This window comes from Enoplosus armatus, chromosome 12, assembly GCF_043641665.1.
Source record: "Enoplosus armatus isolate fEnoArm2 chromosome 12, fEnoArm2.hap1, whole genome shotgun sequence".
In the NCBI taxonomy this organism is placed as follows: domain Eukaryota; kingdom Metazoa; phylum Chordata; class Actinopteri; order Centrarchiformes; family Enoplosidae; genus Enoplosus; species Enoplosus armatus.
Window position 1 is genome coordinate 9,612,833 of NC_092191.1, and position 13,848 is coordinate 9,626,680.

The 13,848-nt window shown below is 41.1% G+C and overlaps 1 protein-coding gene across 5 annotated transcripts in view; it reads right to left on the reverse strand.

Moving 5' to 3' along the window:
- ebf3b (EBF transcription factor 3b) overlaps positions 1-10,958 on the reverse strand; it is a 65,387-nt gene extending 54,429 nt beyond the window's left edge. For all 5 annotated transcript variants that reach the window (XM_070916516.1, XM_070916515.1, XM_070916513.1 and 2 more), the window contains exons 1-6: positions 10,828-10,958; positions 10,383-10,539; positions 10,027-10,090; positions 9,726-9,781; positions 7,821-7,894; positions 6,047-6,115 (exon numbers count right to left, since the gene is read on the reverse strand). In XM_070916516.1, coding sequence (XP_070772617.1) covers positions 6,047-6,115; positions 7,821-7,894; positions 9,726-9,781; positions 10,027-10,090; positions 10,383-10,539; positions 10,828-10,958 — 551 coding nt within the window. The remainder of the gene's footprint in view (positions 1-6,046; positions 6,116-7,820; positions 7,895-9,725; positions 9,782-10,026; positions 10,091-10,382; positions 10,540-10,827) is intronic.
- Positions 10,959-13,848: the final 2,890 nt, after the last annotated feature.

The following is a 13,848-nucleotide window of genomic DNA, read 5'->3' on the forward strand; positions in this document are numbered from 1 at the left end:
TAATAAGGATTGAATGGGAGTGAGAACATGCCAAGAGAAAGAAAGGAGACACTTTTTCAAAAGACAAAAAATGGCTAAAAAAACATTGGTCTGAGTGACCTAAATGTGACTCACAGAATCAGGAGCTGTTTGACAAAGCTCTTGCGTCATTAATGCTTTAAGAAACCAAACAACATCTTCAAAACAGCTACAAAGTTTAATTATAAAGGAGAGCTGCTAAATATTTGAGAAAGAGTGGCCTGTTTTATTCACTTCAGATTTAATTTCAATAATGTACGATTTTTACCACCGTGGCTTATTACAGCAGTGTGTGTGAATAAATCGCAATAGATTGTTTTGTTTCATAATATCAAAATAAATTGCTTACATTGCTCCACAGCCGGATTTAAATCACATTAACGCAGCGCTAAACCAAGTCAGTGAATGCAGCGGCAGATAGTAAACTTTAACAACATATACACCAAAAAAAAATCTTTGATAACCTTTTCTTATTTCTCTTCAGTATGTGTGTGTGTGCAACTGTGTGTGTATACAAGGTCCAGTGTTGCTCTTGGCCCAGCATTCATCCCATCACCCCAGCTCTGGCCTTGTTTCTGTCAGCAGTGAACCAGGGGAGTAAAGGGTGGGGGGGTGAGGGGAGTGAGAGAGGGAGAGGAAGAGAAGGAGAGAGGGAAAGAGAAGGGGGGGAGGGGTTGTCTCCATGGACAGATGGACTGCTCTTTCTCAACACATGTGGAACCATGTTTCGTCTTTCACTGCCGTCAAGCTGGAGCCGAATCCGTCGCTCTGTTGGCCCGCGCCACTCTTTCGCACTGCACACCTCTCTCTTTAGCACAGCACATACACACACACACACACGCGAAAGTACGTAACACACGCACACATACATGCAAGTGTGTGCACGCACAGAGACACACACAAAACACACACACCACACAAACATCTCCGTCTTTCTCTGCACACATGTTAAAGTCATCACCCCTGCTCAGCGCTAGTAAAACACAACACCCCCGGCTTCTCTGCTGTTGTCAAGTCTTGCCATTAGCTGATGCCACTGGGGAATCCTACCCTAGTGAGGTGGGTCTCCCTCGGGAACGTCAGGCACCACGTTACGTTCAGCCGCCACTCATGTGAACCCAAACATGTGAGCATAATTTGGAAAATATCATTTATACTGTGCGTCTTTGTACGTGTCTTGACATTTACAAACTGCGATAAAAACCGACATGAGGGAGGAGGGAATAGAAAACAGGGCGAGAATAATTTGAGGTAATGTTTTGCTTAGTGAACAGTATTACCCAATCCTGGATGTTGGAGCACTGGGAAGGAGGTTCTGGCTCTGGGGCTGCAGAGAGGGTCTGGGTTTCATTTTTCGGCAAGTGCAAGCCAAAGGAGAGCTGCCAAGTACAGCTTTCGCTCTCAACACTTCCTGCTCTTCCTACTCTGGCTCGGGAGGAGACAGGCTTCACTCAAACATCACGTCGACTCAGGCAGGGGTGGCCAGTTTATTCTCCCATTTCTCAATGGGCGTCAAAAACTCACATCTGTCACATGAATTACACCAAACACAGCCATAAATAAAACGCAGAGATGGAAATATTGTTAAGCCACAAATAAAAAGGTGTTTGCAGGCCTGTGTAAACACAGAAAGAGAGCATTTCCTATACAAGTTAACAGCTTTAAATGATTCACTGTAAAGCTTACAAAAACATTGCAGCGCAGGTCCCACAACTCAATGGCATAATGCAAAAAAATCCAGGAGAAACACCTGCAGCAATCAACACTCAACAACAACAACAGTGACCCTATCCTCTGCATCATTTTCACTATGGATGGTGGGAGCACAATGCGAGATTAACACTACCTACCAAGTGCCATCTTAATTGCCCCTCCGCAGATGCAGTGAAAACATGTCATTTAGGTACTTCATAAACAGACTTCTCTTTGCAGGTTATCGAGACAGCCGCTCAGTGAAAACACACCCTCTTTCCCAATGCTGATGTGCAATTAAAATGGTTTTAGAAATCCTCTTTGACAGTCCAGGGCTTAGCCAAAAATGTAAATGACATTAAAGGAGACAATGAATTTAATTTTGTTTAATGTCCCCTTTCGCTGATTCTCATTTACATCACATTTCCACATAAAGGGCTGACCTTATAAATACTGGCATTTGTTCAGCTTTTGGAGGTAATCACGGTTTTGCAAAAACCAGATGGGAGCACACAAATTTTCCGATTTGTTTCTTAGAAGGCCGAGGGAACCACATGTGAGACGTTCTAAGGCTGCAGTCTTTTGTTTCTGGTAAACAACTTGACAACAAGTCAAGTGCACTCTGGGAAATGACCTCGTAGGTGTTCCACAAATGAACGATAACGCAAAGTCATTTAGAAAATACAGGCTCACTAATGAGGGACATAACGGAAAGCTAAGCAAAATTTACATTAGGCCAATTTTTAATTGCATTAACACACGAACAGGTGCGGTGAGGCCTTTATAAATGAGCTAAATGAATAAAAGCCTCCCACAGCACAACCATGTGTGCTGACCAAAAAAAGAGACAAGGGGAAAAATAAGGGAAAAAACAAGTCAATGTCATGAATTATTCAGTGGCTGGGCTGCACTCCAAAGGTCAGTGGTCTTTGACCTTTGTGACAGGAAGTGAAAGGGAGTGCCATAGCCGCTGGAATAAATGGGGCTGACATGTTTAGATCTGGTCCAGAATCCGTTTGTGAATGGCAGCGTAAATTGACACAGGATGTTAAACTGTGTGAACATACATTAAATTCAAAATTCATATATGGGTAGAATACACATTGATAACACATTCCCTCTCTGCATGTCTCGATTCTGCTTGCATAAATTGCTCTAGCCGCTCAGAGTAAAATGTGACCTTTGAACCTCTGACACGCAGAATGAGTCATTTTCTCTCCTCTTTCAACAACATGTGTTGTCTTATTACAAAATCCATGTGTAAGCCTGAACAATGTATCTAATCTTTCACACAAGAGAAGACAAAGTCAATATGCAAGAGAGTGAAGACAGCTACCAGACCAGGAGAGTCATCGCAAATTGAGTTATGTTTGGCTATACACTACATGCACTGTAAATGGGAAAACCATCTAATCAGATATTGGGTACCTCATCACTATAATTCTAAAGACTCAAATTACCGACTGAATAAACCTACACCCCCACTTACTTTAAGGCACCATTAACTTATAAATGTGACATCTGTAGCACTGCTGGATTTATAAAGGGGAGACATGATTACACCGAACTGCAAAGTGATGCGGTCATAGCCACAGTGCTGCAATTAATGACTAGATAAATTTACTGTTTCTCTTATTTAATGTAAGCACCAACCGACTTTGAATTTGTTTTTTTTCCCAACTGATGTTGGAAGAAAGAGAAAAGTACGCTCACACTGTTGAAAGACAATAGACGTTTTTGGGGTTTTTTTTGGTAGCACAAAATGTGTAGCGAGATATTGAAATTAGAGTCACAACACATATAAACCCACCCAAATGCAACTAAAATAGGGCCTTTCTTCATCCAAAAACGAGTATGAATAATGCACGGGCATCAAATGTAAGTACTGAAATATTTAAAGACCAAGCAGTGCTGAAACTTTGTGACAGCTGTTGGGCCTATATCTAACCAACTTTTTTTTTTTTTTTAAAGAGAATCCTTCCTCTTTAAAAATCTGAGTGAAAATCTGTATCAAAACTCTGAGAGAAAATAGGGTAAACAGATGTCTGGCTTGACCGCAGGAAAATAGGACACATTTGGAATGATAAGTTTCCCAAACTCCGTTGGATATGCCAGATCCATGGGAACGCCAGTTAATGTCTTGCTAGATGCCAGCTAGCTGTGTGCGCTTTCCCCTCTTACCATCTGGGAAAATGTTACAGCGAATGAACGCCATCAATGATTCACTCCAAATCTGTTTCTTAAGGTTCGGCCATGCTACTGTTTCTCCAGGAAATGTGGCAGTGCTAGCTGGTTTTCATACTGTAATTGTAGACAGATGAGACATGCCTGATTCAACAATCAAACCTCTCCTCTAGGTTTATGTCACTCAACTATGTTCTACTCAATTGGAAATAATCAGTTTCTGCCAGCAGCGACCGCAGCACAGGTGCCTGTAATGATGTGCATGAGAAAATGACAGATGTAACAGAAATGGCTGTAAAACATGGAAGCTTTAGCTAAAAGCTTACCCATATGCACAGCGGGAATAGTCAAGTAATTGCTGTAAGTAATCTTACGTAGCGAGCCTACAGTGTGCTCTGGTCGTGTCCGTAACTCTTGCTAAACCCTGCAACCTTTCACAAGCACCCCTCTCTGCAAGCCTCCTTCAGTCACTGGGAACCTGTGTGGGTCTGTTAGGGTGAGCTGACGGGCTCATAGTTACGACATGGAGACAATGGGAGGGTCTAATGAGGAACATATGCTTTTGTGTTTCAACAGAGCCGCTCATTGTGCAAGGAAAGGGATACTCTACTCCTATTCAGACTCGTCACAATGAAAATCCGAGCCCTCCCTGAGCCAGTTGAGCTTACAATATCCATCCGCTTCTTTTTTCCCTGTTCTTTTTTTTTTCCCACCCCTCTTCTTGACTTTAATTCTCCATGCATTCATTTTGCTTATTGTACTTATGTTACATGTTTTGTCCCACAGATTGAAGAACAATGGTGTGCGAAACTCTAAGCAGTAAAAGGCAGCAGAGCGACACAAAGCAAACATGAAAGCAGCGGAAATTAGGCAAAGTAGACGTCTCAAGTTATATGTTAATGTTCGCACTGTCGTCCCTTCACTAACAAATGCACCTGACTGATAAATTAAGCAATCCACTTGGTACCAGATACAGCAACAAAAAAAAACACTTCAGTACTTTTCTTGTATATGATGCACTGTGACTGCCAAGCATAAACAACATACAAGCAGCATGCGTGCGTTTGAGGACGTGCACGCTTGTGTTTGGGTGTCTGTCTGTCTGTCTGTCTGTCCGCGTGTTTGTGTCCTCGTCTGAGTGTGTGTGTGTGTGTCTGTGTGAGTTTGAGTTCAGACAGCAGTAGCTCTGGTAATCCATCCAGGCTCCCAGGGCAGCCAGCTCCTACTTCCTGATGCATGAGAAGCCGCTGGAGTGGAGTGGCAGCAACAACTGCTCAGCCCTATTTGATTACTAATAAGAGAGTTGTCCCCTCTGTCAGATACCAGGCATTCTCCACTAAGCAAACAGTGATTCCGGCTAGTCAAACATTAGCATTGCTGTCTCTCCCTACTACGTGGTGAGAGTTACATTGAGATCGACGCTCAAACTACACCCCCTACCTCACCCCTATATCCCCCATACACAGACACACACACACACACACGCTAACTACCTAGAAATATTCAGACTGACCAGGACATATAGTTTCACAGTGAGAGGAAAATGTCAATGCCTGAAAGAAGACCATTTATCCTCCCTCTTTAGAAAGTGATGAAGGTAATATAAATGTGGCAGATGTAACTTCCCTGAAGGTGCAGAACAAAACAGCAGACATAAAATGTTTATCCCTTCTAAAACGAAACTTTAATGGCATCTAGCTCACAGCTAACTTGAGAGAAGGAAACAGTCAATGAAAAACAACTATTGACAGTGTAAGCATCACTGTCGTAAACAAAGAAGGGAAGCCAGCCAAATAAATGTGAAGTTGCCTAAGCTAATTAGGTGTATTCCCAGCATGATCCTCTAGTGATTGAACCACCTGTGATTGAACAAACCCTATCCAGGTGGTGACCGCCCCTCGGTGCACAGGTACCTGGGAAAGACGCCCCTCAGCCACTCACACAGAATCACCCACAGTTCCCACACTGTGGGCTCTAAGATGCAAGTCAGCCCAACTGGGCCGTCTGGCACACCGGGAGGGAACTCATTTGTTCACCAGCTCATCCATGTGCCTGCTCATCCAGTCAGTCACTCATCCATTTAGTCACTCAGACACTCATTCACTTACTCATTCCCCGTTCACAAACACAGAAGAAGCTGCGCACAGCCTACCTGTCAATGATCACAGGGTCTGATGGAGTCTCGTTCCTGTTTCCACAGCTTTTCTTGTCACAGCATCGGCTATGGGAACATAGACAAAGTGTTTCAGAACAAGCAATACTTTGCTAAATAAATAAAAATAAATAAATAATGCACACAAAACCACATACATTTATTAAGTGCCTTGGAGTGGGTTTGATATCGGGAAAAAAAATGGCCATGAGATTTCCTTCACTCAATCTATCCATTCCATTGATGCTGATGGCTGATAAAAATGGTGAAAACAACATGTTGTGTTGTTTGGCTTAGTGTTGGAGGGGAGGGGAGTGGGGATTGGGCCAGGAGGCAGGGGAGTCACTTTTCACAGCTTCAGCTTTTGTTTACCTCTAATTGCCAAGCTGCTATTTCTGAGGGAGATGCAAGGTGCCACCCTCAACCAATATTTCTGCGGGGCATTTATCAATTATGGCCTCAAAAGCACTAATCTATCTTCCACCACATGTTTCAACCATCTCCTCCCTAAGCCTATAGCTAGCTGCCTCTCACTTCTTTGATTGGGACTTGAATCAAAACTGCAAAAATAAACAAATACATCATTCCAGCTTCCATTTGAAATGAAAACATATAAACACATGTGAATAAGATTGATTTATGCCATATGGTGCAAGAAGAAAAACAAAGATTTTGTGCAAATCTACTGTCAGTCAACCACACGCTATTCAAATATGTCTGATTTACATGACTTTCCAGCAGCAATAATAAAGATGTGTTTTATAGCTAAGGCGCTGCAAAGTATTAGAGCAAAAACATAATTCAGAAACTAGTGTATTACAAGCCTAAAAAAATGAGATATAATAAGATAAGATATCAGAAGATTGTTCTTATTATAACTGTTCTTGTTCTTATCTGATAATAGGAAGCAGCTAAAGTAGTTCTTTATTCAGCAGCAAAACGCACTTCTTCTTGACAAAAAAAAAATATTACCTCTAGAGCTCGAGCATATTCAACGTGTCACAAATAAGTGATGGATGCATGTATAAATTGAGCGTGAGTGATGAGTTTATGCATGGAAAAAGACAAATCATTCTCAGCTCTCATGCTGCACTTGCTCTCAACCAGTAACTTGAACAATGCACCGGTGCAACAAAGGAGAGGTTAACCGACAGTATCCGAATTCAATGTTCACAAAGCTCATGCTGAGCTCAACAATAACAACAAAAGGCGTTTTTCCTTTTAGTATCAATGACACCGCTGAATAGCAGCGCAATATGAGAGCTTGAGATTTATGTGGTTAAATGACGCTAAAAGGCTCGCTGATCATTGTTGACAGGTGGGATCAACCGAGAACTGACTCAGTGCTAGAAAGAATAAAAAACACTGATACATAGCATGCAACGTCTATGCATAACTTAACAGCAAGCACATTGTCTCTGGCAGGCTTACATGATGACATACAATTCTTAAAATATAAAAAAGAAATAAACTACAAATTAAAAAACATCACTTGTGTACTGTGTCACTGACCGTTTATTATACATTCAATTTCCCTTCACTGAAGAAGACAGTCAGTTCATTTTCACTGTCATATTCATATTCATATCAAAGTTGAATCACATCATATCAAAGTTAGAAATGACAGCAGCTCTCTCTCTCACTGTGGTTGCTGAAGGACCACAGGGCAGTCTGGATTGCTGCATCACATCATGAGTGTCAAAACTTATTGAAGGGGAGGGAATTACTTTTTGCCAGGATCTGCAAAAACGGACAGAGCCAAAATAACGCTTACCTGCACATAATTTCGTGAGTCAGAAGAACTCTGCACATTTCCGGGTTCTTGTCTTGGCCCTCATATATTATGGCCTTTGAAAGGAAATGAGATGGAAATAAAGTGAAAACACAGTCATCTCTTAAACACATATTAATTCCCATAAATTCACAAATAATTAGACTGCTATTTTTGCACTTAATAAAATAAATCAGGGCATGAATACACATGATGTTAGGACAACAGAATATATTACATGAGTGCAAAGGCTAAGTAAGAAATGTGGTTAAGATAATCACAGCAATCTCCCCGTGTTACAAATTATATTAATTAATATAAACATCAATGGCACATACTTAAATAAAGAAGTACAAAAATAACTATGACTAATCATGAGAATAATACCAACAACAATATTTCTACTGGCAGTAACAATAAAAAATGTAATTACAAAATTAATGGTAATGACTCTGATGATTATAATAAATTGTATTTTTTTTTATTAATCTAGATAATATCCTGTGGCTCAGACAGACAGACAGAGAAAGAGAGAGAGACAGAGAGATTTTCATAAGGAGAGATCCAATAGAAGTGTCATCAATATGCTTATAATCTGGGGATATTTGGGGGAAAGTGTTAATGGGCAATCTGTTGTTTATTTTGAGCCGCTAACAATGATCTTTCTGTGGATAAAAAGCGGTGTCTGGCGGTACGGTTGAGTAATTTTTGAGCATTGGCTGAAACAGATGGCGTGGAGCTATCAGTTCTGCCGCTCTTCTCTCCCTCCCTCGATCCCTCCCTCCTTCTTCCATTTCTAAGGATAGACACTTCACTCCCTCGTATACTGAACCGGCACCAAGTGTAAAACGCAGGCAAAAGCGCCACATTCTTATTGACAAAATACTTCAGGAATAACAAAAACAAATAAAATGCAATTAAATAAACGGCGTGTTATTTCTTTATGTTTTGATGCTATTAATAATTTTCATGATTTTTTTTTTCTGGCACATTTGAGGGAGAGAGTGACTTTGAAAAAGTGACATATCTGAACCAGGTCGCATCACTCTCACGCGTTTAAAAGCTGTCCTACTTGACCTGGTGTATTTTTTTTTTCTCCTGGCGATTATCTATATTGGCTTGATTTATGTCGCTATTTGCAGCTGTAGAAACAGAAATCCATAAATTGCTTGTTCTGCGTCATTGACTCGGATCATTCGCACAGGAATGTTGTCTGTGACCAGTGGTCCAGGCTTCACGGCTCTATTCAGAAGGCTCTGCAATAAACCCTCCATTTAATAACAAAAAGTGAGGTGCAGAGATGAAATAACTGCGTCTGATTTTATTTCCATAATTATAATTACGTTTGCAAATCTTTGCGTTTGGCTTGAAATGTGCATTAAGACTTAATAATAACATTTTGTGCGTTGGGCTCTGGGTTAAGAGTCACTCAAATGTTTATGAGGCAGTTGAATGAAATGCACCTCTGCAAAAAATATCTATATTTATATTCATAAATATAATACTTGATGCAATTTTTTTTTAAATATGTTTAGAGCGTCACCTCTGACTCTTTGCAGGGAAAGTCAAATCAGATCATATGGAGCAGACATAGTGTTTAAATTTTAATGTTGGACAAACTGAGCCTGCAAAGAAGCCTAACTCTGGCAGAATTGACTTTAGAGTCTTGCAATATGATATGGCCAAACGTAAACAGTCAAAATGGAAGCTGTCTCTTCTGGTTACATCGGTAGTTTGATTTTATTTTGTGCAACAACTGCATTTTGCAAGCAGATTTTTTTTTTTTTTTTTGAAAACCGTGAGCTGCATGTATCTCATGGGTGACAATTTGCACGGCATGTTAAGGTTTTGCACAGGTGAACCATGGATGTTGCACTGCGCGTAGAAACAAGTGTAACAGCAGCTTACCTGCTTCGTCATGGAATCGATTAACCGTATGTAAAGATCCTGTTCTGTTCTGACGCCTGGGGAGAGAAAAAAAAGACCACTCGTGAATTTGGAGGAATTGTAGGCAATAAATAAAAACAACAGAAAGCCCAACGTGTAATAATAATAACAGCTCAGACAGTGATCACATTTATAAAATTATCAGACTGCTTTTATTATTAGTAGTATCATTATTATCATTATGTGGTTTTAAGCAGACAGACACACTCGTGTTTGATATATTTGCACGTGTTTGCAGAATATTAAAGACAGTTTTACTCACCATTGCTGTACAATAACTGTAGTTTGTAATGTATCCCATTGTTAGTTTTTTCACTGGTTGGTTCCTGCAGGAGACAACAGTTTGTGAAAATCAAACATCAACAAAACAACTGCCCATCACTATACCACATATCTGTGTGTTGGAAAATAAATATATATTTATAGTTTCTGTGCAAAAGAAGAGAAACAGCTTTAGTTGTTAAAACGACTCTCTGTCATCAACCAATTGAGCTTTTTTTAAATCAATATTACACGTGACGTCCCCTTAGTAACCCACTCCCTTTTCAGAGAACATAATTTCGATACATGTGCTGATTATGTACAGGGGTGCATGTATTTCTAAAATACACCGCTTACTTTTTCTTTCTCCACAAAGTCCACAAAAGCTGTCCTTTCGATCTCCACGGGCTGACCCTGTCTGTCATACAGCGCCAGGACGAAATGGAAAAAATTGGATTTTCTGAGGTTGGAAGGGGGCTGCTTTTCATAATGTGCCCGTGCCAAGCCGACACCGCTGCGGGGAGAAAACAAGAGACCATCTCGGTTAAGCACCGGACACCGGGGATACTAGATGATGGAGAAGCTGATGGAAACATTGGAGATGCAGAAGCACGCTTGAGTACGGGGGAGATTTCTTGATTTGTCACAATAATGGGTAATCTGATGTAATGAAAGAAGGGAAAGCCGAAGGGGGGGCATTTATTGGGAGACCGTAATTGATACAGAGTATTCAGGGGATTGAGGGGTCGATATGATGAGGAGGGAATGCGTGAGAAAAATCAGATGCTTTTGGCATGCGTACCTTTGGGCGGCTGTGTTTGCATCCACCACCCCAGCTGTGTGCATCCAGGAGCGGACCGAGTTCAGTCCACCCAGCGGTTCCTCCTTCATCGTCGTCCCACCCCGCGGTATAGTTTCCTGAATCCCAAACATTTAGGACAATTTGCGTGAAAAAGAGCCTCCTGCGAAATTAGGGAAAATAAACGTCCAAGCGTGTTATCCTTTAGGGGTTTTTTTCACGGGATAAGTAGCGAGAGCCGATTCAGACTTGCGAGGGAAAACCCGGTCCACAGGTCTTGCCTCCCTCTTCAGTCCGTCCGATGTGAACAATTCTCAAAGTGCTGTACTTAGTTAGAGCGGTATCCACAGACTGGAAAAGTGAATTGTTCAATAGACAAGATTTTTTTTGTGTTGCTATTGTTCCTCTTTGTTTTTCTTTTTCTTTTTTTTTGTGCTATTCACAGAAAAATCGATGGCAGTTGTTTGTGTTTGTGGGTGATGCTGCTCTCAAAGTGCCCACATCCCTGAAGCACCGCATCCAAAACCTTCAGGACTTCTTGTTGAATAAAAAACCCACTCCTGAAAAGGTGCTGCTGCTTCTCCACAAGACAAACACAGGCAAAGGCTGATCACCAGTGGAGGTGTTCCTAGTACACAGGAGAGGTGGATAAGGGGCCCTTTCGCGTCGTGCAGGATGGATGGGAACATGCAAAACTAAGCCCTCTTTCCCCGAGGACTGAAATCTTTCCCGGGAGCCAAAACTCTAAACCCACGGGAGAGGCGCTGTCAGAATATGACGCTGAAGGGGCGTGGTTTTGACCATATATGGAGCTCTGACGGTTCCTGTCAGGCAGTGGCGCTCCACTGTACGGGTGCAGCCCTATAGTGCAGCAGCCTGAGAACACTCATTCGCTCCACTTTTCCTCTTGCTTAGGCCCTATATGTGGTGAGTTTGATTTTTTTAATGATATGGAAAATTCAACCGGGTGTAACCATCACACATAATGAGGAAAAAAAATAAAAAAATAATACATAATAATAACTCGGAATTCAGGATTCATTGCTTATTATTTTCAGCTGGCCTAATGATAGTAATTTCCGTGATTAGTTTTATTATATTGGATTAAAATGAATAGTACTTGACATATTTATTCGATTAAATGTGTTATTATTATTACAAATTGACTTGATGAGGTTGTTTGTTCACTAACGTATCGAAAGCATCTCAATAGCTGCGTGAATACAGGCCATACATCATATTTCAATAATGGCAGATCATGTTTCTTCATATAGCTGGTAGGTTACATTTTTATTGTGCATTTTTATCTCTACGCTGCGGGTTATTTTACTGGAATTAAAATGTAATTAATATGACGCTGATTTCCGAGAATCAGACATGATTATAAATCTATTAGTTTACATTAACTTTTCATGGGGAATTTTTAACAACAGATGATTGACTTCCAATTGTTTTGCTGTGTATCGCAAAGCAGAGCATTTCTTTATTTATTGCGGTAATCATAGAATATGAGCAAAGTTTGAAAACATAGTTTCTTAGCAACCATGTTAGTAATGTGAAAACAAATCGATCACATCACTGTGCCATTTACAGAAGATAAAGTCAGATCTTCTGACCTCTTTTTGTGGGCTAAAAACCAGAGCCACGGTGTCTCGTGACATTAAACAAACTTCAGGAAATCCATGGTTCTGTGTCTTCTTTATTTCATGCACGTCCTGTAAAATCAGTAATAATCAGAAACATCTTAATCATTTTTAAAGAGCCAACTGCCTACATGTCCGACTCTGTCCGAGAGGGGCAAGCAGGCAATTCGGTTCATTAGTGGTGAAAAGGAGGAGAGGATGGAGGGAGAGAGGGGAGGGTGCGAGGAAGAGAGATGTGTGCTATATCCTGAGCAATCTATCTAGCTGGTGCTGAGGGTTAATAGCTGCTGCCAAAGATAAGTGAATTATAAGCTGTTGCTTTCACCTCTACACAATCTATTGCCAAATTGCCCAGTCACAAAATGAGGGTGTGGATTTTTTTAAACTTTTTATTATTTAAGAGAAATCCAAGTTTCAATTTGTGGGGGAAAAAATATCAGGAAAAACTCAAAGGGGCCCTTTGTAAAAAATGTTATCTTTTTTTCTCTTAGATGAAACAAACCGAGACGCATGTTGTAAATGTTTTGTCTGTTCTACCGAGATTGCAAATATCTTTTTTGCACAGAACTCACTATGCTTTTTTTTGCACAGTTTCAAGTCGCTTATTAGAACTTAACCCCTGATTACACGCACCAAGGCGATTTAAATCTGATTATCAAATTAGGAGACTTTGAGACAAATCCTCTTAGATCTGATACTGTTGACTGGAGAGGGAAAATGGATCTCCACACCCGTCACGTAGGTAACGATGCTGTCCTGAAAGGGAGTTTTAAACCGTATTTGACAACAAATGCAGCTGCCCCGCTATTTCAGAAGATATTAGAGGAAAATGAATGCAAATCTGTGTGCAGGAGCCATCTGGACGTGGAGAGAGGGAGTCAGCTGCTCCACACACTGAGGCGCGGAGCCTGAATCCGTCTCAGCTCATTCTGTGGGATCATCTGCGTGGTGGGCTTACACCGTGGAAAATGCGCTCTCCATCATTAGGTGAAATGTTAGCATCAAAATAAAGGAAATGTTGATCCCCGATTGTTTTAGTGGCTGCGTGCATGAAAACTTTGCTCGGGCGTGGAATTAGAGGATCTTAGTCACATTTTCTAATTTCTCACCTAAAAAATAAAAAGCCTGTTTCCCAACTGCACGCAGGAGGTAAGTGATGGGTGACAAGCAGGGAAACAAGTGCAAACTATTTGCCTGATCTGTGCTTCTTGGCCGCGTTGAGCCTGCAGGCTGAATGCTCATTTAGATGACCGGTTGATGACACGGGGGGCTGTTATCTCATTCTTCTATTCAATGGCCACAATGAATGAACCCCCACAGATTTGGGCCTGACCATTGATATAAAACCAAACTCCTCGGGACGCGTGGCTCCCAATAAAAA